Source organism: Nyctibius grandis, chromosome 10 (genome assembly GCF_013368605.1).
Source record: "Nyctibius grandis isolate bNycGra1 chromosome 10, bNycGra1.pri, whole genome shotgun sequence".
Lineage (NCBI taxonomy): Eukaryota > Metazoa > Chordata > Aves > Nyctibiiformes > Nyctibiidae > Nyctibius > Nyctibius grandis.
The window spans coordinates 15,126,785-15,150,851 of record NC_090667.1 but is presented as its reverse complement, the minus strand read 5'-3'; the positions used below and the strand labels follow the sequence as shown (position 1 = coordinate 15,150,851).

At 43.4% G+C, this 24,067-nt stretch overlaps 1 protein-coding gene across 17 annotated transcripts in view; it reads right to left on the bottom strand.

Moving 5' to 3' along the window:
- The window catches only part of ZDHHC15 (zinc finger DHHC-type palmitoyltransferase 15), a 214,467-nt gene that overhangs the window by 8,131 nt on the left and 182,269 nt on the right, over positions 1-24,067 (bottom strand). For 14 of the 17 annotated variants that reach the window (XM_068409701.1, XM_068409695.1, XM_068409694.1 and 11 more), the window contains 11 exons: positions 13,297-13,323; positions 12,352-12,444; positions 10,765-10,859; positions 9,118-9,238; positions 8,238-8,307; positions 7,648-7,680; positions 6,431-6,551; positions 4,986-5,118; positions 3,691-3,817; positions 2,410-2,519; positions 625-707 (listed from right to left, as the gene is read on the bottom strand). In XM_068409701.1, the coding sequence (XP_068265802.1) occupies positions 664-707; positions 2,410-2,519; positions 3,691-3,817; positions 4,986-5,118; positions 6,431-6,551; positions 7,648-7,680; positions 8,238-8,307; positions 9,118-9,238; positions 10,765-10,859; positions 12,352-12,382 (885 nt within the window). In that variant the 5' untranslated portion in view covers positions 12,383-12,444; positions 13,297-13,323 and the 3' untranslated portion in view covers positions 625-663. Of the gene's footprint in view, positions 1-624; positions 708-2,409; positions 2,520-3,690; positions 3,900-4,985; positions 5,119-6,430; positions 6,552-7,647; positions 7,681-8,237; positions 8,308-9,117; positions 9,239-10,764; positions 10,860-12,338; positions 12,445-13,296; positions 13,324-16,784; positions 16,915-24,067 lie in introns of those variants that run through there. The other 3 variants (XM_068409693.1, XM_068409710.1, XM_068409711.1) reach the window with 3 other exon arrangements.

Below are 24,067 nucleotides of genomic sequence, written 5' to 3'. Positions count from 1 at the left end.
ATAAAAGAGTAGCAGCTGGTGTGGGCATTACAAGTTACTTCCATTTATTCCTCACTGCAACTTGGCTGTTCTCGACTTCAGTTTCTCTTAAGGCTGTATCTGCACCTTCCCACACCTTTCATGATCACTGAACAGACCTGCAGTCTTGTAACTGTACAAGTTAGTGGCGAGAGGCGCTCCTGCCACATTTACCAGAGGAGCTGCAGGGTTTGTGTCCTCCCCTACAAACAGTGCTTTTGTCTCCTGTGTTAACTGTGTCACCATCCAGCCCAGGGCTACTGGATAGCCACTGCTTTCTTTTAGGTTCTCTTAAACAATATATTTATGGACAAGCTGGAGACATATTGGTGAAATGCTACCATGCATAGGGGCATCACCACAATACTCCAGTGAGAGCGTCTCTGCCCTCCCGTGGGCTCAGAGGCCGGAGGGCATGTCTCTATCACAGCTGCACCGCTCCAAAGCCAGCGTGGAGGTCTGCACCCCGCAGCCTTCAGCATGTTAAATGACTCTGCCCCGGTGCTGTGGGGTATGCCACTGTCAAAGTCAAAACCTGTCCAACATTACCTGCCAATTTCCCTGCAGCACAGCTGTTTTGAAGGTAACGAAGAAAGAAATACTGACCTTTCTGAACAAGCTTTGTACTGCTGCGTTCTCAAACTGCTATGTCTCCCTTTCTATGGCAAGGGATGAAGCTTCACCAGAATCTATAGGACAAAAAACAAAGCAGTTAGAGGTAAGTAAATCTGGTTTTCTCACTGAGAATATATTTTTCACTAAGTGTGGGAGTGTGTTTTTAAGAATCATTCCAAATAAAAATAGATAACCACTGTCAGAGCTAACTGAACAGCAATTTTTAAACTGAGATTGCTCTGTTATTGGTTTTACCTAATTTATACCTGTGTCACAAACTTTAAAGCCAGAAAGACAAATAAAGATCTTCTACTTTTAATGGAACATTTCAGGCTTTTCTGGTTAGAAAGTTATACTGGTTTACTTCTATTGTGCAAGATGGAATCTAAAAACTCTAAGCTCAGAGCACTTCATTTGCTGATGCTTTACAAAAAGGAAAAGCAGTGGTGAGAAAACAAGGAAGAGTAAAACATCATTTGTGCCTACGCTGCAGTCTCCTAAAACCCTTCTGTCAGATGCGAGGGTACCAAAGCTTAATGAACCAGGAAACTTGTTCTCTGAATACCCTTGGGTCAATGCAGCCAGGGTGGAAATACATGGTAATACATTTCATGTACTCATGGTAAGTTTATTCCTAAACATTTTCACTTGCAAAATAAAAACGTCATTTTTCTATGAAGACGCAGAGCTCCAGCCCCAATCTTGGAAAACTGAAAGCTGTGGAGGTCAGACTTAAGCTGTATATAAGCAGCACAGAAATTTCTACTTTAAGACTATGTAGAGAGGTTGAAGCAGTTGGGCTTGTTTCACCCGATGAAGAGGAAGCTCAGGGTCAATCTAACAGCAGTCTACAACCACGTGGAGACTGTTTAAAATGACAACCAGCCTGAAAGCAGCTCATACCTCACAGTCAAGGGGAACAGCATCCTGCTGATCATAGGCAACAACAACATTTTGCTCTGCTGTAGAGCTGTATTATTACAGTAACTGAACCCTGATATTCTGATACATACCGTGTTCTCCAAAGACCAAAGCTTGGAGGTAAATATGCAAAGAAAAAAAATCAAGTTCAAACAGAGAAATGTAACAGTAAAGAATCATCTAACTAATTTTGGATCCAGCTAACAAAAATCATCAGAGAATGGGGATATATATAAAGTCTTTTTTCTAATAGGACATCCATAGCATAAAATGTATGTTTACATTTCAGAAACTCATCAAATCTATTGTACAAACACATCTACAATTCCTCTCAGCACATCATTTCTCCTATGGAGATCAGCACATAGCTAGGCAGGCATCAAAACCAAAGGGACTTCTTTACTCTGGTAATAAAGCTGAATAAACAAAGGATAAAGTAGCTTCCTAAAAGTATCACCACATTCAGGTGTTTGCATGCATGTTTTCACAAACTCTCAGAGGATAAATGCACTTTAAAAAAACCCTTAGTCTTTTCACTTTTACAGGCATGACTTTATGTCTCCAATAACTGTGCTGCATGCAGCAACATTTACATATAAATACACTCGGTTTGTGGAAATTTCAATTTCTCTCTGCAACTTGTAACAACCTCTCAGTTAATTTACTTGCAAGCTGAAAGCTACAAAAAAAGAGTTGACTCCAAAACAGGGCTTATTTTCAGGCTGTGTTCATTAGTCAAGTCAGAGTTGCCCAGCAACTTAGCCAACACAATTTTTTTATTTGATTAGGTCTTATAATTCATCTATTAGTCAGTGTGGGTCATGACACAACTAATTTCCTTTAGCGTTACCTTACCGTGAGGCTCTTCATCTATTCCATCGTCTTCCCACTGCTCTTCATTTGCTAGGAGAGGATTCTGAGCTTCACACAGAGCTCTCATTGGGAAAAAATGCCCATCGCCCTGGCTGCATGGAAAAAGGCAGAGAAAGCCACTGTAAAACGCAGCAAGTGACTCTGAAGGATGACCATTTCTACACACTTTATCTGCAAACAAAGTTTTCTGTTGACTGTATTTCCAATTCTACATTTACTTAGAATTGTGTTTAAGTTTTGAAAAATACTGGGTTTATTTTTTGTGGCAGCTCAGACATCAAGTTTTCTTAGCAAGTAATTTCGGTCCTCAAGTCCTACTCCACAAATAGCCTGGAATTAAGTAATTTTTAGCAGAACTTAAATGTGCCTAATTTGATCAAGTCATTTGGATACAGAAAAAAAAAAATAACTTATGGACAGCTAGAAGTGAGGGGGAAATTAAGGAAAACATTTAGTAGAAGGAGCAATTTATACCATAGATATAAATTTTACCAATTTATAACATAGATTCTTCAGGGCAGAAATTACACTTCTGCGTTTGAATGACACCCAGTAGCAAATGTCCTCAATCTTAGTTAGATGTTACTGAAAGGCAAATAAAAGACCCACCTTCCTGTGACCTAAACCTGTACCCAAAATGGAAAAAAAATAAATACACTGTGCAAAGAGTGCTCTGCGTAGCACTTCAGTGCTGCCCTGCACTAACAGAAAGGCTTTCTGTGCCAATCTTTTCCCTTTAACTATACTTTAGAGTGGAAAACAGATGGCAGTGGGGATGCAGCTGGGCCTTAGACTTCTACATTGCTACTTGAAAAAGTTGTGAACTGCTGTGCCACAAAGTTATTTCAAATTGTGCCCAATTACTAAAGGAATTAAATTTCATGTACTTTACTACTGGTCTACTGTGTGCCAAAACATTTTCCCTGACATTAAGAAACATAAACTCTGTTTCCGGCAGAGGAGTCTGACAGATGAAGAAAAGTGTCTTTGAAGTGAACACCACCCACATGTGTGCCACAGGAGTCCAGGAAGGAAGTTCAAACACCCCGTGCAGCACATTTAGCCTTCAAAACCCTTCCCTGCCAGACTGCTGGTGAACGGGATTGACGCAGACAATGTCCCTTGGTGCACTTATAATGATGCACAATAGCCAGCCAAGCCACCCAACAGTAGGCGTAACACGTGAGGCTGTACCAGACACTTAGAAGTCAGTCCCCTCAGTTAATTGTATCAGCTTTTAGCACTGACTTGATTATTACTTACCTAGAGGCAATAGGTAGTAACCACAGCTTTTTTTCTTCTCCAAACACTTGCTGAAGGTTCTTTACAAAGCCAAGATTGAATCCATTTTTATCCGGGCCGTTTTGAAACACTGGAGCTGAGAAAGCCTCTACACACAGATGCAATTTCAGTGAAAAAAATGAAAATCAATGCCAAACACTCTGAAACAGGATGGTGCATGCTGTAGCCATCTAAAGACAACATGATTTAACAGATTATGAACTAGCAATACAAAGATATAAAGTTTGAAAACAATAAGTTTTTTCATTTTGCAAGCCTGTAAAGACTTTCAAACTGAAGGTAGGAATTTGGTCTTGCAACTGAACTGTATGAAAGTCAAACTGAACTACAAACAGTTTGTTTAATCTAGAGAATAGAGTTAAAACATCTTTGCGTGAGGTTTGTTGAAATGCAGTGGGTAGAAATTTCTAAGTAAAAAATCTGCAGAATTAAGTTGGTTGATCTTCAATGCATATTTCAGAAGGGGCACTGCAGATTTAAATTGCCTCATTCATTAATGATATAATGAACAAGCATTAGGAACAAACGAATGCAAATAGACTCTCTGTTATTGTGAGACATAAAATTAAGAAAAGAGACAGGGAAGGAAAACCTAGAGTGCTCTAGAAACAATTTTATCTACCTTCTAAGCTGCTGCAGAGCTCTGATGTTTTGGGATAGATGAGCTTCAGTGCCCCTTGAAATGAGTTTTAAAGTTAATAACTATACAACATCTGAATATTTGCCCAAAGTCTTGGTAGTGTGTGTTTTGTTACAAAACTTTATCCAAAAAGCTTTAAAAATTGAACAGTATCTGAGGAAAGACAAGAACTCACTCAACAAAATCATACTGTTTCAGATTTTCATTTGTTTTACAGTCATCACTGCTTTGCCTTTGTCAGTGAAGATGGACACTGTTTTTCCCAACCTTACTAAGCTGTTTCAGGAGGCACTCCAGCACCTGAGCATAAAGAACCATTATCCCTGAGAAGCTGCACTCATTTCACAGCAAATGTAGTTATACATATGCATAACATTTGTATAAGTGGTCTTTGACACTTTAAGGATCTCTTTTCCCTAACAAAGCTTTTGTCACACCAGCTAATAAATGCAGCTCATTTGAAGTGACAAGTTTCTGCAGCATCGCTCCAAGTTCTTAAATCTTCCTCCCCTCATAAGCCACTGGGAATGGACAGAACACAAATGCCTTTTTTTTTTTAATTCTTACAGCACTTTTGGTGTGTCATACTTAAAGAAGGATGACAGAAGAGCCTTACCTAAAGTAGACCTGTTTCTACTAACGAGCCAACAATGGTATCCAAACAGAAACATAAGGCTTACGAAGAATATGACCGCCACAAAGAGAAGGAGAAGGACGTGAAATTTGGAACGTCCATTAGTCAGTTCACCCTGGAAAGCAAAGCAACACAGAACAAGTGATAAGAACAAATAAAAGCTGGAAATTCTTTGTTCCTAGAGAGAAGAAAGATATCCTCTCAAACTCCTATTTGGAGTTCTCACGCTTGTATACACGAAAGTCACACCTTACTACAAAAAGCAAGCAGAGACAAAGAAATGACCTGGTTCATTTCCCCTCCTGTAACCAAAGCACAAAGAGTGGGGCTTTGCTACTAACGTTTTGTGTGTAACAGAGCCAGTGCAGTCACAGTTTCCCACCTGGGCACAAGAAACATGCCCTGTGCCCACAGGGAAATAAGCAGGCACAAGCTCTTGAAGCTTTTACGTTCTGCTGAGTTTCCTGTGCATATATTAAAATTCTGCACCTCTTGCAATATAAGACATGCCAAGAAAACCCGGCCTCCATAGCTACAGCAATCGGGTAGTGTTAGAACTGAGCGTAGATGGTTTGGAAAAGTTTAAAAGCCAAGTGGGATCTTACAAGCAGAAGAAACACTTATTTCCTTCTACAGCAGGAAAGTCAAGTGCCAGAGATCCTCATAAACGTGCATCTACAGATAGGCTGTGGGGACCTCAAAGTAAAATATTAATTCTCAGCCTTTGCACCTCCCATATGCAGCCACAGGACTCAAATCTCTGCACCTTTCTTAGCATAAGAAACAATTCCTGCTAGTGTCCCATGAGCATCTCAGGAGGCATTTTATGTAAGTGGTTAGCCATTAAAACAACAGAAATTTAATAAATTAATGCACAGCAGAGTTAAGTTACTCAAACACAGTCACACAGAGTTAGGAGCAGAGGGGACATAAAAAAACTAGAAACAAAAGGCCAGTCTCTTACTGGAACTGTCAGTTGGCATTGCTTGCATATGAATGATAACTGATAACTGAATAAGAAGCATACTTTATGTCAGTCAAATTTTAAATTGAGAAAGGAGTCATATGGGGATTAGAAAATAAACAAGGGTTTTTGACACTGTTCAGTAAATATGTACAGGTCAATGCCAGGATGTTATACTTTGATACCAAAGACTCCGAGGTACATACATGCAAACACAAGAACAGCAAAAGGATGTAACTGCTTGGCCAGAAGGGAACTCTACAATTTGAAATTCCTGAAGTCTATTGGCTTCTCCCTTTGTGCATTTCAGACATATAATGGGAGTTATACTCAAAAGAAGGGCTCAGGAAAATACCTTACGGAAGAAATGCAGACCCTCCATTGACTGAAAGCAAAAAAGTGACAAAGAGTGACCCCAGGAGACTCACAGCATATGAAAAAGTAACCAGATTTCATGACTTACTGTCCAATACTTAATGAAATACTTGAAGACTGTTGCAGCAATATACAAGCAATACAACAAAGAATAGGCTAAGAACAGTAGAAAGAATTTGTAGTTAGAAAATCCAATGCAGTTATTCACCCTAGAGAACAAAAGCAAAGTTGAAATCAGGATATGTACAGCACACAGTTGTAACACAATGAATACTACAGTTTGGGGGGGTTTATTAAGCCTCCTCATTATACAACACAATTTCATCACTAAATAGCTCCCCTCAGTGGTCAAACGAAATCCAACTGAAGTCTGTTTGCTTTGCACGTGAAGACATTTTGCTATGCCAAGCAAAAGGACAGTTCAGATTTTTGGAATCTGTTTTAAAGTTGGTACCACTGGTAAGTGTGACACAGAGGCAGGCTGTAATTACTCCTGTCTGTTGCTTGTCTGCAAAGGTAATCAGATCTGGGATTCCTGGGTTACTTGATTCATCTGCAAAACTCAGGAGGCCAGATTCACCACTGCTTGTTTGTTTACATCCAAAACAAACAAACCCAAATTTGATTATAATTCTCCATGCACAGGACAACTCTAGAAAGGAACAAGGGAATGCAGAAAAAAATAGTAGGTGTTTGTCTCAAAACTCAGGTCTGAAAAATCCTCTACAATTTAGGATTACCAGGGAGGTTCAGGTGGGGAAATGTTTGTGTTGCTTCTGGTTTCTGAGATCTTCCTTTTAGAAAAAGGAGGAGTGTAAGAAATTTAGTGGCAGCAATTCCCAAAAAGTATAAGGCTCAATTCCTCCATGCATCACTCTACACAAACCGTCCATGACCATGCACGGGTGGCAGGCATCATTTCAGAAGCAATCTGCGTGCAAATAGTATTATTGAAAGCAACCACCAACTGCATGCTGAAACGATTATTATACCCAAAATTAAAGGCTAAGTTGAAGTCTCCTTAAAATTTAAATAACAGTCAAAGAGTGAATTAGCAGTTGTGGTTTAAATTATATTGATATAACAGCTTTTTTACATATAGTTTATGGAACAAACATGAATGATCTGGCTTTCAAAATATCAAACATTTCAGGCAATGTCAAAGCGTAATTATTTTATAAATTTCCCAACATAAAGAGACGCATGGTCTACAATGGAAGAGGCATACAGACACTATTCTGTGGGAGAAATAGATTTTAAAAGCCTCTCTTTTCAGAAAACTACAAACCAATATCTAAAACATACCACGGACAGTGATGATCCATTTTTAGCACGCACCTGCAAAAGGACAAAAAAGAAAACTGAAGATTTTTATTTGGTACTTAATTGCCAACTGCAGATCAATAGCAAAAGCCTCTGTTTTTTGTGAGATTTCTACATGACACACACTCAGGATGATACTGTCTCTTTGCATTTTTTAAGGTAAGTATCATTTTAAGATGGAACGTTTATTACTTTGTCAAGACCGACCAATGTCCTTGGTACTCTGCAAGATAAAAAGAAATGAAAGTGATTTCTGCCCTAGAGGGCTTGAAACTTTTGCAAAACACTAAAGGTAAAGGCCTGGAATATTAAAAAGAATAAAGTAAAAAAAAAAAAAGTCAAAATCATACTTTATTTTACCCTGCCTAGGTTAACCAGTTCCCCTTCACTAGATGGCATCCTTTCTAGTAACTTAACGCTGATACACTTGTAGGTGTGGGATCTGCAAATGCTCCAGGGCCACAAAGAGCAGAAGCGCCAATGCTAACGCTGTCCCACACGAACAACCAGCCCATTTGCATCACCCAGTGGTGACTGTATTCACTTCAGTGAAAAACAAGCCAGTAACTTACATGGCACAAACGGAACAGTGGTGACAACGATCGGGTTTTATTAGCTGGCATCTATCACAGAATCGAACACCTGAAATTAAGGACACGTTAATACCATGTAATAGTGTTCTTTTTTTCATGTTAGTTAATATTCCGCTCATTTCCTTTTCTTTATCACATCAAAAGCTGAGTGCATTTGCAGCTGATTTTTGCTGCCAGATCATAATCAGATAAGCAGTGATCACAATTCTTCTGGAGACTTGCAGATGCGGGGAACAATCCTCACTGCAAAGCACACAACCAGCTTAAAAGGGATAAAACAGAACTGTACGCTTCCCTCTGGCTTCTGCATTTACTCAGACTTTGCGTACATCCCGTTTTGGTAACTGCCTATAGAGCAGCTCTTTGCTTCAGAATTCTTTAGCTTGCCTGACAGAAATCAACAGAACCTCCAATATGTACATGGATTTTTTTTAAGCTTCAAAAGGAGTGCAGTATGAATTTAATCACAGAACAAGTTCCAGAAATCTGTCCACAGAATTATGTCCTGCATGTCTAAGCTAGACTCCATTTTAAGTAAAAACAGCTACAGATTTTGTCATTCTATTAGTATTACTAAATTCAGACAACATTAGGCTTTTGAACTGTAAATACAAAGGGTAACATATTGCTTCTCAAAGGCAACACCTGGTACTCCACTGAAGATGAACAGAAGCGTTCAAGGCTTTTTTGTTCTCCCAGACATAAAACCTGAGAAAAAACGCATTAAAATTGTTTGCACAAGAGTTACTCGGTGCATGCAGCGGCATTAGGAACGGCCTGTTGGTCGGCAACATCACCCAGATTGCCAGCACATGCTGCTTCAGTGGTTTACAGAAACAAAACTCTCTGCTTAGCTGACCTCCATCCCCTGTCCTTGTGTACACCGGCAGCTTCCTTGCAATTTCGGCGAGAATTTGCCTCTGCACCTCCGGCCTTTCTTCATTTTCATAGCGTTCTTTGTCAGCATAGGACATATGGTACTAGAAGCAAAAGTCATAAGAGGAACAGTTACTCACGGGCAGCAGAGAGAATATTTCAAATACAGGCAAGTCTGGAAATGTTTTTACCTCCCACTCCTTCTAATGAGGTTAATCTAATGTGAAAATGGGCTTGTTAAGAAGACAAAGAGAGCTAGTAAGTGCTGGACAGCCAGAATACTATGCAATACACCAATCAGAAAGGCAAAAGTGAAATTAAGGATCACAACACAACACACTAGAATGGCTGCTACTGCTGCCATAGATTACTACTTTTCATGAATAATATTACTAACCATGATAAGGACACATGAAGCACTTCCCTTGTGAGCAAGAACCTGTCCCCAGCCACAGTTTTATAGCTCTAAAACTGGCATTAGTTCTTATTTATACATTTACATTTTTGTAATTAGGATCTGATTACGGTACCACACAAACGTAATCCTCATTCTACTACTCCAAACATAGTGTTTTACTAGTATATTATAAAGAGATAAAACAAAATGCAAAACAAAAATCCACCAAACCAAGCAACGTGGAAAAGGAAATATTCAGTAGAAAAAAAGTGAAACAAATGTCTACCTCTGACTGTCCTGTGCTCAAAGCACTAAATAATACTCTTGTCCTAAAATAAGCCACCTACATTAAAAAAAAAAACCACCAAACCCTTAACTAAAGTATTATTCATGAAACAATCTACTTTTGTCACAGTGAACCCCAGCTGCTCTTTACCACAGTATGTTGTTAACGTTTCTCTTCCACGATGCTGCTGACCAGGGAAGCACAAGGACCGGAGCTCCCGCAGCCACATGCATCCCAGCACCAGATCAAAAGCCATGTGCTGTGCACGTAGCCACCACCCTCACTGCCACAGACACGTGGCGTCAGAACCTCAGCATGTTTAAAAGGGAAATGATTCTTCTGTCCCTCACTATCACCTGAAAGAGTCTGACACATGAAGCAAACTTAACCCCTACAAAGAGGCTCACTGCAGCTGGCAAAGGGCTCCCAGCAGAGCAGGCAGTGCTGGGCTTTGGTGGGACACTGAAGGTTCACATACGCACCACAACAATCTGGCTCAAGCCATCAAAAAACTGCAGGACCATTACAAATGAAGCCATTTCCACCTGCACTGCAATATCTTCCATGAAGAGTGAAACCCAAAACTAAAGGTCCTCAGGTTTTGGTATGCAACTTGTTAAATGCTTAGAGATCAACAACACTATAAATATGGAGGTTAATAATCATCAATCCTGTTATTCTCAATATGAAAAATCCTACCGGCTCCTGGAACACCTGAAAAGGCAGCTTTAAAAGTTAACACCATCTCTGATTTAAATCATGCTCTTTGGGGAGTTAAAGGATTCTCAGAAGGGTAAATTACTCAGTTTTTATAGACAACTCTGTGTCACTTTCCATCTCTGTAGGAAATCTGATCAGTTCCCCAGATCAACTGGATTGAAGGATTTTTGATCCTTTAACATCCCTGCTTTCATTCTGCAATGAATGAAAAGTGCTTGGACTCTTACCTTTTTGCCTGGCTGCACCGGAAGAGTAAAAATAGACTTCCAATATGTCCACACAAAGAGCACAAAGAGAATATGGAATATTATAAGATAGGCCACTAAAAAACAAAACAAAAAACAAAAGCAGAAGAATGACTTCTTAAGCAAAAGTTTCATTCATGATGGGCATAATTCCAATCTTTCACAACAATGACAAAAAAATAAACGAAAAAAGAAAGATTTACAGTACCAACCAGTCCTACAATACAGCTAAACCCTATGGTCAAAGGGTCAGTAGAATTCCAGAGATCTGTGGCTGCAGTTAGGGGTTACCCGTCTCACAAGCCTCCCCTTCTCCACCTGATCCGATTCCGTGAGTGAGGAAGAACACAGCTATAAGAGACTTCACCCATGGGGCAGGTGACAACCCTGCATCACTGGGAATGACAGGATTCCTGTCTCTTCCCCATGTCCTAGGCACAGGCACAGCAGAACTGGCTGGTGCTGAGCAGCATAAAGGTTCACACTGCAATACTCCAGCAACTCCAGATTTTTGGTTCAGTTGCTACTAAATGCACTCAGAGTCGCAGTACCATACTATCAGTGTACCGTCCGCTTGTGCAATGCATTCTTCACCAGCTTGTGAGAGTTGAGAGAAATAACATGCTCCAGCAGAGCTTTACATTACCAGAAAAAATCAAATATCTTATTACACATCTTTTAGATTTGCCACAGTTGATACATTGATACAGTAAAAATCAGGAAAACACCCCTCAAATTGAGCAGAACAGGTCTTGTGATGACTGAGAAAGAATTGCAATCCACTAGACATGACATTATCACATGAAATCCAGCATACCTCAGAGTAATCTTATTTCAATATGTAAACTTTATTTCAAAGCCTTTGGGCATAAGCAGACCTCCTGTGGTTCAGAGAGCCAAAAGACAGCTATCCTTCAGCTCCACAAACTATTTAGTTGTTCTTTCTTTAATACTCGACTCACTAAGACGTTATCGAATGGTTACCAGACAGTTTTATTTAAACACACCATTTAATCATAATAATAACCTAATTTTCCCCATTTCATTTAAACTTCAAATTCTAGAAACTAAGATTAAAGTAACTACTACTAGTGGAAAGAGAAGCCTAAAATCCAAACACTTTCCTAACTTCTCAGGCAAGACTGTGAAAATGTATTTGGTAAAAAGGCCAAACACAGCTTTGAGCCTTGCTAATGAGATGGCAAACGATCTGATTCGCCTCCAAGAATGTGATGGATGGCGTGAACTAGTTGTGAATCAATAATAATTCATTATTATGCTCTTAAGTTTGTTTGAGATGTTATCCTCATACCACATGCAGGTGGAGCTCAGTCATTTTAAAATTAACATGTAAGGAGATAAATCTTGCAACAGGTTTAATTTTGTTGATAAAGCAATACAGCAGCACGTTAGAGGAAGCTGACCTGGAGATGCACTAACAGATTAGGCAACTAATGACTTTCTTCTCCTGAATAATCACTAACAGCATGCTTTCTATAGCTTCTCTCCAACAGTTTTAAATATTAGGACGGCTCTACAGTGGAAAGCGAATTTACTTGATGCAGTAACCTGGAGGATCTTTAAAGTCAGCAGCTGGCATGGTTCTTCATGGAACAATTTGCCAGCTGAAAACCTCTACACCTTCTTCTATCCTTCATAACCCTGGAAGAAGAAACAAAGGTAAGAGGCCACCTGTATTAGCCAAATGCATCCAAAGCACCTCCACGAAAGAAGAGGAGGAATACTAAAATGGCCACTAACCCCTTATTATTAGAACATGGTGTGGCCTCCACCAACACACCAGTGGAAAGTCTCATCAAGTGATCCTGCTGCACTGCCCAACTCGTTCAGCGACCTCACGGTACTGCGTCTGGGACCTCAGAACAACCTCTGTCATCCTGTACTACCAAATGACTCTGAGAAGTCTTCAAGCCAAACAATAATGAGACAGAAACCTGTGCTCTAACTCATCCGTGGTAGTAACTGAAAGTTACTGTGTTACCACGCCATGCATGGTCAGTGGTCAACAGAACCAAGCAAAAAATCTTTTGCAAAAGCCTCCTTACAAAAAAATATTAAAAATAGCTTTCACTGAAAGATCAAATGAAACAGCCAAAAAAAATAGGTGGGCCACGGAACAGAACCAGTCTTTTCTGTTTAGCTTATAAAATCAGCTCTGAAAGCATAAAACAGGGAGAAAAGGTGCATGGGTATATAGAGACAGACATATATAGTTCCTTCTGAGAGAGTAAAAGGGATCAAAGCCTCTTCATGTTCTCCTGTTTACGCTGCGACTAAACAGGGGCATGTCCCAATACATCCAAAAGTTACAGCACGTCTAACAACGCATCCTGTGTACTTCATGCATGTGTCATTTCAGGAAGGAAACACTGAAAGAGTAGGTAAGTTCAAAAAAACTGACAGAAAGTATTTTAGCTAGATATTTTAACTAGAACATTCGTGAATCTTTTTACACAAGGACTGAATGTCAAATAGTAAATGGGATGCACATACCTTTTTCCACGGGGTTGCTCAGAGTCACTGAAAAAGAAAAAAAAATATGTCTACAGAGCAAATAGGATTCCCAGAAAAGTCTATGACAATGTTTCTATTTGACATAGAACCACTTCAGGGAAAAAAGTTCAAATTCAACAGACAAAAAGAGAGCCCACAGTTTAGCATCAAATCAAAAGCATCCATAACAATTCCTTGTTTACTCATGCAAATGACACCCACAACAAGATGTTCAATAACTGTTACTTATGCTGTATTTTCCCTTGTTATAAAATATACTTTGTATATTTGTGCATTAGAAACATGACAAAAATAATCCAATGGTGACAGTGATGTGACAAGATCACCAGGGCTCCTCTAGCAACTGTCCAAGCAGCATCTCTATACACGTACTTGCAGCCTGCTTTGTACTAGTCTCTGGGTGGTCTTGACCCTCCACAGTGAGCCACACCCCAATGCATTTCTGCATCAGCATAAATACAGAATTACAACTTGTCTCAGCTTTGGCCTAGTCAGCAACAAAGGATACGCTGTAATGACTCAATTTTTATTTTTATACTTCCTACTAGAAGAGTTTTTACAACCCCCCCTTACTTTACCACAATCATAGGAACAATCCCTACTAACAGAACCACTTAGAGCAACTAGCAAAGGGTACATTGCTCGATATCTACTTCTACTCACTATTTTAGAATCCTTCCATTATTTTAAAAGCCATCATCCAAGTTTAACAAAAAAGACAAAGACATCTTTCTTTAACTGAAAACAGAGCAGTTCTGTGATATCTTGGCAGAATACTGCTTGGAAGACAAAGATCGTTCATGGGATGGGAGCTCCTTATATCAAGTCCACAGCCTTGAATCTAATGGTTGCAACTGAAATGTGTTGCTGCTTGGAGGAACAGAGGAATGAAAGGAAACTAGTGGTTGCAGATCATCTCCCAGAGGCACAGTAATCTTACAAAAATAAGATCATATTATTGGAAGACTCAAAGATTTGAGAGATTGCACGTACCAGCGGTGACCCCTTCAGTAACTCTGTTAGACTGTACAGAAAAAGAAGTGATGGAGGGGCTGGAGCATTTTACTTTTAGCCTACAGCCAGCACCAGAGAGAGAGTCTCCTCTTCAAGACTCACTCTATCATCTTACCCGAGTAACAAACTTGGAAAATGTACATCACAGTAGGAACCAAGAGGTCCTGCTTTTACTAATGAAAGTAGCTTTTCTTAAAACTATGGGCTCTTCACAAAGGCTGCTTGGCTTCCTCCTGAAGTAAGTCACACTTGCAGCATGGCCTTTCTAAGGATTTTACCTGAGAAAAGAGAAAACTCCTAAATAAAGATTATATAAAAGGTTTTATTGCAGGACACTGGGTCATTGTTCTCAGCAACGAGACATGAAACCCAGGCCTCCTCTGGAGTACGACTTGTTGGCCACACCAGTCACTGGAAGTTTAAAACCCAGTATCATGGGATACCTCCAGGACCTCACCCCCAAACTACTTTCAGTCCTCAGCAGTCTGCACAACTGAAGATGAAAATCAAGAATCCAAACAGAGCACCTACTATTTACATGCTTGCAACAGCTGAAATGGCAATAGACAATGGAAGCCTGGGAAAAAAGAAGCCAACACAGAAAGCCTTGCTATGTCAGAAATCTGGGAGAGAGAGAACGTCCTGAGAGCTGGTTTTCAAGTAACTGCACATGCCAACAGTTAACGTTCAAATCCTAAAATAATTAATTTAGTCATTTCAACTTCTGTATAGATAACCTCCTCCACACACAAATAAAATGCATAAGAGAGAAAGATGAGGCAAAAAAAAATAGACGGGTGTGGGCAAAGGAGTGATTTTAAGCTGTGATTCTAGGCATTGAGCTGAGATCCTGCCAGCTTAACCAGCATTTGCAGAACAACACAGGCCAATCCAAACCCCACTTAAATCACCAGAGTCTTTTCTAACAGCTGCACCAAGGCTTGCAATTAACCAGTATTAAGTACTACTGAATTTGCACAGAGCTGCAAACGAAGCATATTTCAAAAGACTGACAGCGTATCAGGAAAATACTCTAAATTTTTTGTCACACAGTCCAATCGACAGTTACAGGCACCTTGGAGATATCATTCCATGTGAATTCTTGAAAGAAACAGCCCACATCTCAGAGATAGAACAACATGTCATGAAGTACTCGGGGGTTTTGCCTAGCTACCAATTAAAACAGATCAAAGAAGCTGCATTTCATTTTAGTCCCCATCAAGAAAAAACAATAGCTCTTACTGCACTGGCAACCCTGACAAAAATCTGATTTAAATTTGCTGTGCAGTACCAGGAGGCAGCTCTTTTCACAGAAACGTGTCAAACTAATGTTCTGAGAACTTTGGCTTCCTTTATCTGGTTTACCCTGTCCTGAAAACAAAGAGCCACATGCTCCTCCTCACAATTTCAGAAGTCCAAGCTACCAGCTTGTCTCCAGACCTAGCCATCCTTTCTTCTAGTATTGGGTTTTTGCGCACACGCTAAACCAGAACATGATAAACACAAGAAAGTTTGCAACTTACTATATAGTTAAATTCCTACATTAAAGTATACAATTATCAGCCAGTACCAAAAATTTCCTTGCTAAATTTTAGTGTTTTCCACGCTACTGTAACAAGTTGACTCATGAGTGTGATTTAACCTATTTTTTTCCACCGCAATGCAGGGCGTATACTGATTTTTGTTACTGCTTAAACCAGAAATCACATCTGAACTTCATCGTATGGCAACAATATGGACCTTCCCTGTGGGTAGGGATGTCCTTGTCTTCGCAGACGTCGCTTCCCTTGGCTGGCACGAGGATGGACAAGACACGGACCCGTGACTAAGTAAAAGAAGCCCCCACACCCAGCCAGCCCAGCTAGGATACAAGCCTTACGGAAAACCAGGACAGCACACCATTGAAATCCCACCCATTAATCCCATCGTGGCCTTGTCTAGTAACAAAGCGTTTCTCCACATGCACCTGGTCACCTTTGGGCACGTCTGCTGCAGCCGCGGGGCTGAGGAGAGGGGTGGACACTGCGGGGCTGCGGCCTCGACGGGCTCCGAGCCCCGCAGCACCTGAGCGAGCCCGCCCGGCGCCGGCCGGAACACCGCCGCCTCCAGCACACACCGAGAGGGGACAAAAAGGGGAAGAAAAAGGAGAATTCCTCCACCCTCCCCTCGGGGGTGGGCACGGGGTTCGGTGTCCCGCGGGCGCGGTGCTGCCTGGGTCACCCGGCCAAACGGGACCCCCCCCTCCCCTCCTTCGGGACCCCCACAGACCGACACCGGGAGGGCAGGCGGACTCCTGCGGGGAGCCCCGGCCCGCCCAGCCCGTGGCCGCGCTGCTGCCGAGGCGCGGCCCGGAGGCGGGTCAGGGCCCCGCTGCCCCCTCACACCGGCCCGGCCCCGCCTCACGCACCCTCCCGCCCCGCTGCCCGCCGCCCCCAGCCCGGCCGGGCGCTCACCCAGGCACAGCTCGCAGACGTAGGCGTAGTAGGACCAGAGGACGACGAGGGCGATGATGAGGACGGGCAGCCAGGCGAACGCCCGCTGGCAGCACCGCAGCCCCCGCGACACGGCCATCTTTCACCTCCGCGCGGCCGCATCGGGCATCGATTGAGCGGCCGGGGGCGGAGGAGGCGCTCGGCGCTCGGCTGAGCGACCTGGCGGCGCTGGGCGCGGCACTGCGGCGCCCCCTGGCGGGGCCGGCGGAGGAGCGCGGGCAGCGTGTGGGCGCGGCGGGGTCCCGGTGAGCGGCCGCGGGGCGGGGCGGCTCCTCCGCGGGGCCAGCGCGGCCCCTGGCCCCCCACAGGCTCAGCAAGCTCCGGCCTGACCCCCGGCAGGTGGCCGGCCGCGGAAAGCCGCTGCAGAGCTTGGGTTTATGACCCCCGTGTAGCCACACGACGCGGCACCGCCCGGTGCCACCAGCCCCGCTCCCGGAGGTGGCCGCGGGCGGCTCGTCCCCTCTCCGCCACCGCTGGATTCAGCGGAACGAGCCGCTTTTCTGAGCCAGATCTGTCTGTGCGGAACAGATCCGAGATGCTCCCAGAACGCCCAGTTCCGTCGGCACGAGCCGCGGTGCCTCGTTACTTGCCCTGATTTCAGCTCATCCGCGGTGCTCGGGCTCGGACACCCCCCCCGGACACTCACCGGGCCTTGGCTCGGCGAGAAACACCCCACGGAGCCCACGGCAGCACCCCGGGGCAGTTCACGTCTCGTGCTCTGATCTCTCTCCTCTGCGCTCTCCCTGTCTGATCAATCTTCATACTAAAAGCTCTGTTTATCGGTAATCACACGCGTTTGTACTTTGTTCTATCAAGCTCACCTTGTTTTTCTTGTAGGACAGTCCTGTCCTCTGCACTGACACCACCAGCTCTGTGTTGCTCTCACGTTTCCCAAGCACAAACCTAGGTTATTAGTGAACATACAGGACAAGATCACATTCAAGACAACCTGTGGAACAAAATGAGCATCCCCTCCAACAACCTGATAACGGGGCATTTAATGTAAAAAAAAAAAAAAAAAAAGAAGAAAAAAAAATACCACCCCCTCAGTCTGCTCCACAACCCCCTTGGAATTCCTGTAGGAATCCCCCTCATTTCCACATTCAGTAATGTGTTTTGAATTAAGGCTTCAGTTAATTAAATCCACTATATTGCCCCTGTTAATGAAATTAGTTTTCTCATCAAGACAGCGATTTATCTAACAGAATGTACTTCTGGTAAAACCCCAGTGTAATTTACCACATTTTCACCTCTTTGTTCTTTTTTTTTTTTCCTCAGAATTTGTTCTAAAACTTTCCCTATTGTTGGTATCAACATCACAGGTCTCCACTGCTTCTATCAACTTTTCTCTTTTTTTTGAGTACAGGGACCACATTTGCTATTCTCCTGCCCAAACCCCTGAAAACTCAGACATCAGCTACAAATCCTCAGACCACACTTGTAATTCCATCTTTAGTTCTTTCAGTATTTTAAGATGGAGACGATGACCTACAACCTCTGATTTTCTCAAATAATTAGTTCAGTAACGAGGTGAGAGCTGTCTTAACCTCTTCTCGACCCACTCACAGTCTATACAGTCACTGTTCTCTTCTTCTTCAGGCTACTAAACTCTTTAGTAACAAAACCTGCATCTTTTGGCAACTCACAGAAAGTGCTTCAGGAACAAGGCATGCTCTGTTAACTGCAGATTTTCATCAGCTTTTCTGCGCTGGCTGCAAGTTTGCCTTTTCTCTGGGTTTGATACGAGGGCGAACAGGGTCTGAAAAGCACCCTTACCCCCAGAGACCCCCTCGGACGGTGAGCTCGGCCCGCTGCGTGCGGCCTCCCGAACTTCGGGCTCCGACGTGACCGGACCCCCGCCTCCAGGCAACGTCCACGCACCCTGCCCACCCACCGCTTTCCCACGCAGCCCCCGACGCCCTCCCGCTCCCCCGCACAAACGGCCCATCTGCCTTCCGCTTTTGGCCCCCGAACCAGCTCACGGAGCGCCCGCTGTAGAGCCCAAACACCCAGCTGCCGAGCCTGCTCTTGAGCCCCGAAAACGCAGCGCTCGGCCTCTGCTGCCGAGCCCAAAACCACACCAGAGAGTCCCCTCTGTCAGCTCCCGAAAACACACCGCTCACATCTGCTTCTGAGCCCCCCGAAGCGGCCGTGTGAGCCTGTCCTTGAGCCCCAGAACACAACACCTGGCCTCCATTATTCGGGCCCCCAAGCAGCTCACCCCGCCTGCGTTCTGACCCCCCTTGCAGCCCCCAGGTGCGACACCGAGGGGTGGGGGGGCTGCAGCCACCCCGCAGCCCTGCGCCCCCAGGGCCTCACGGGCAGTTTTGGGGAGCGCTTGGGAACCGCGCAGGGCCCGGCCCCGTGCCCCTGCGGGGCAGCACCACCGCAGCCCGGCCGGCGCTTTGTTATCGCTCTCGCAGGCTTTACTTCCCTGCCATCACCAGCACTGCCGGGCCCACCCCCTGAACCCCCCCAGGCCCAAACGCCCCCGCGGGGAGCCGGGCCCAGCCACCCCGGCAGCGCAGCCCCACCCGCCCAAAGCACCCACCCCCCAACAAAGAACCACATAAAACACCCCACGACCTCCTCTGTTCCCTCCCGGGGCTCGTCCCTGTCTCAGCACGCAGCCGGGCATTGGAGGACCGTGGGGCCCATTGACAGCGACTTTCCCGGGACCCTTGACCCGATAACCTTTGACACGATGACCTTTGTCCCCGTGGCCCTTAACCTTTGACCCAATGACCTTGACCTTTGACTTGTGACATGATGACTGTTTGACCCCTCGACCCTTTGACCCATAACCCTTAACCCAAATACCTTTAACCTTTGACCTAGTGACCCTTGTCCTTTGATCTTTGACCCAATAAACATTAGCATTTGACCCGATGACCTCTGACCCGATGACCTTTTACCCTTGGCCCCATGACCACGTGACCTTTGACCCTTGACCCAACAACCTTTTGCCCTTGTGACCCTTGACCTTTAATCCCATCATCTTTGACCCAATAACCTTTGACCTTGTGACTGATGACCTTTGACCCCGTGAGCTTTGACCCGGTGACCTTTAACCTCTAACACCCTGACCTCTGACCTGATGTCCTTTGACCCTTGACCCCACGACCTTTGACCCCTTTGACCCCCATGACCTTTGACCCTGCCAGGCACATGCTGGCACTGTGCTGAAAAGCAATCTGCTCCCTGAGCCTGCCCCCAGGGGACTGCTCCTGGACAGCCCCCTCCCTTACACTGACTCCAATCCCCCTCCCTGCAATGCCAACCTTGTCCCCTCCGCCCTTGTCATGTAAACATCAAGTGTTCGTGTCCTGAATCCCCTCCCTGAATGCCCTGGACTTTCCCTTGACTATATATATAAATCTCTATAAAACACAGACTGTGGATTTCACAATCTGAGTCAGATGTTTGAGAGTTCACGTTTAGGGTTATACGCAGCTCAGGACAACCTACATTACGGTATCAGCAAAGCACTTTTGCTACAGCAGCAACTCTCCAAAAGCTTGGTTAAGCTGGACCACACATGGAAAATTAAAACAAGTACCAACTCACACAATCTCCTCTCCTAAAATCTCGAAACTGCTAATCACATAGGTGGGAGGCACAGCACATCCATGATACGTTTTTCACACGTGTGTATATAAAGCAGGAAGGCAACAGACAGCAATGGAACCCTGTAAAAGTGAGCCGACATTTACAGATAATGCCTCTGTAAATAAAGTTGACTATTTTGTTTGTTCAACAGCCAGTTGTTCTATGTGTTCTAAGATCCACATGGATTATCTTCAAAATTCTTTTGTTTCATGGGCTTCCAGGGGAGACTTAGTCATATAAACATGAGCTCATCTGAGGTAAGAGATTCCCAAATACAGCTCTTTAAAACAAAAACAATCATGCGACCTTGAAATCTTGTGATTCTTATAATGCATTTTTTGCACTTGTGGTTCAAATGGTAGCTCCTCATTTGCAATTGCCAGCTGGGGATAGATATAACCGGGATAAGGTACCTTGTGCCCTTTTCAGAAATCAATGCTACAGACATTATTCAAAATATTGTTGAATCTAAAGTTGAGCTTCAGCCAATTTTACAAAGTAAAGAAAGTCCTCTCTGTCTGTGCAGCCTCACCGGGCTCCACAGCAACCACAACAGTTGCAAGTAGCCTGATTTAAGAGAGTGGTTTAGGAAGATGTGGGGTTATCCTAAGTAATATCTGTATCTTTAAGTTTCATTCTGACCATGAGCAGCTTTGCTAATACACACCCCAGACAACTCTTAAACAAAGCAGCAAACTTCTGCAGAGTTCAGAAAGCTGCGATTCCATCCACAGGTGTAACGGGGCTATTTAAAACTACTATCAGACTGCAGCACTAAGGCAGGCAGAGAAGAAAATCAAGTACTAGCAGCTTTAGGGTAATTTAAATATGGCTCAGCAGCAGCAGCTTTTTCTTGAAAAACATAACTTTTTGGGTGCTCAAAGGAAGGTGGTGGTGACTCACCAGTGCCATGGAGACTCTGGGCATCAGGAAGCACGTCGTTACAGAGCTGTATTCTGAAGACTAGACACCAGCTAAGATGGCACTGGCTATGTCATTGGTCCAAAAAATAGCTAAAATACATCAGGAAACAATATAAACGAAGGAAACAAATGCCAGGTTTTACAAAAATTTACCTATTGCAGAAAAATTTGAAGGACAACATGTACCAATTACATCAAAATGCTGTCCTTCGTATGAGAAAAAGCTCTTAAAAATTACACGTGGTAGAAAATGCTTGATTGTATTGTCCTGTAAAAAACCATGACTGGAAAATGCAGTTTACATTTCCAGTGTTGAACGCCAAACTGCGCACAGACTACAGTATGTATTTCAAAATTATATTCTAAAACAGAAAATCAAAGTTGAGCAAGTTACTCTCCCCACTGTCGATTTCTAAATCTTGCTTAAGCCTGTAATATATGCAAGCCCTGAAGGTGTGGGGAAAGATAGCTAAAAAGCAGTCGTAAACAGTAACGAGCCAAACCTTGTGAAGATCTAACTTTTCAAACTACTTTTGACTTCGTCTGTGTAAAATAAAGGTGTAACTTTTTTAATTGTCAGATATATTCATGTCTGGGTAGGTTACACGTGGTTTTGCTTGTCAGTGACAGAGATATCCAAGAAGATGTGATAATCCATGACCTAAAAAGGGAACCAAAGGTGGCACTGTCTGGCAGCCAAGAGCCCTGGCTTCTGACCTCCCTGCTGATCTGAAAGAGGCTTGTGGGCCTGAAGGCTGGGCCCGTTTTGTCATTCATTTATTGTACGAAAACACGGCAACCCTCCCTACCTTGATCGTATCCTGGACTATCACATACCGTACTTGTGGGTAAGTACATAAATCTTACAACACATGCGAAATCTCATCATATCAGATTTGGGCTTTGTATCAAAAACGCTGCACCCCAGCTCCTGCAGAGGAGTGAGACCGAGATTCTTCAGAAAAATGGGAATTAAATAGCTGATTGCAGAGGGAAAAAAGAGAGCTGGTCCAGAGACTGGCCATGCAGAGCTCATAACTACTGATTTGCACCCTGGCTGTCATCCAGGTGGTTGTGTGTAGTTATTGCAGCACGACCCACAGCTCACAGCGTTCTCAGCGGCAGGTTTTGCTGTAGCCGGAGTTTGTCGTTAGCCTTCACGGTTAGTTTCAAACAGGCCAGAATTCAGCAGTTAATTTGATTGCTGTCGTATCAGAAAGTTCAAAGGACTAATGGGCCAAAGAATCAGGATTAGGGAATACTTTTAAAAAGTAGATGCAACTGATTGTCCTGAGACTTCACAAGAGATCCTATTATTTTTACTGGTGACTTCTCAGAGAGAGTCATATCTGATAAAAGCTTTCCCTTCTCTTCCCCATTTTTCCAGCTAAGGACTGGGAGATGAAGGCATAATGAGGACTGACTGGTACTAACCTATTACCAAGCTATACTTTTGTTATACTCACTAAGAACTCTCCACTACTTGTTGTAAGCTGACACATTTACACATTAACATCTTCCCAGAAACGCTGGGAAAACCTATTTTTTGTTACTTTCAGCAGGACTTTGCAGCGCTGTACTGGGACTCCTGCATTTTACAGGAGTTTGTGCACACATACGATGGTCCTGTCATACATTTATCCACATAATCTGTCTACAACATCACAATACTATCTTGCAGTGAATAAAGTAAATTAAGGAAACTGCTAGAACATACTCACTCGATGTAAAGCAGCAGGGCTCTAGCCAAGTGAGTAGAGCTGTGTTTGTACATACCACTTTGAAGATCTCTCTACAGCTCTGGGACAAAAGTTAGATTTAGACAATTATCCTACCACTAATACTGAAACCAAAAGGGATCAACTTTTTCCCCCGTAGGTTTCCCAGCTTTGTTTGTCCTATATGGTAGCACCTGCCTTGCTTTTGCAAGCTGCACGCGTGGTGTCCTTGCTCTTGCTCATCAGCGGCTTCCTGCTCGCTCAGATTTCTCAGTTGTCCCATCCCCCACTTTATGATTTTATCATAACTTAATGTGGAAATACGGGCAGGGTACACGGAGTACGTGGCAAGGTCTGTCAGCACAGATTGCAAGCAAAGCTGCTTAAAATATTACAAAATTTTTAATTAGCACCAAGTGAAAAAGTGGCCATTTGCGTCAAAATTTGTCCCATTATTACAAACACAGTCATTTGTTTGTGAGTATATAGGAACATATGGTGAGCAAGTGCTTGCACCATCAGAGGGTGCTGGACTCCACACAATACTCATCTGCAGTCCAGTCCCTCCAGCTCAAGAGCTCCTCGTTCTCCACAGGGACAGGAGACTGACCTGTACGAGTCTCAGTGCTGGTAACTACAGAAAGACAAATCACTGGGGATGAAAAATCATGATCTTGTTTTGTCATATTTATAAGCCTTGCCCAAACATTGCTCGAAATATTTCCCCACAACTATTGTCTTAATATACTCCAGAGAGATTGGAAATCTGATCAAATGCACTTACAGCACAGATTTAGGTAAAAAGTCACATAAATGCGACATTTTCTATTTTCCAAACTTAAAACAAATTTCATTCTATATACCTACAAGCAAACCTGCCTTCCCCATCCCTCTTCCTCTCCTGCAATTATCAAGTGAATCCTGAACTTCTGTCACAGGCATTTGCTATTTGACACTGGACTAACTACATTAGTTGGCAGTAACTAAGTCTACC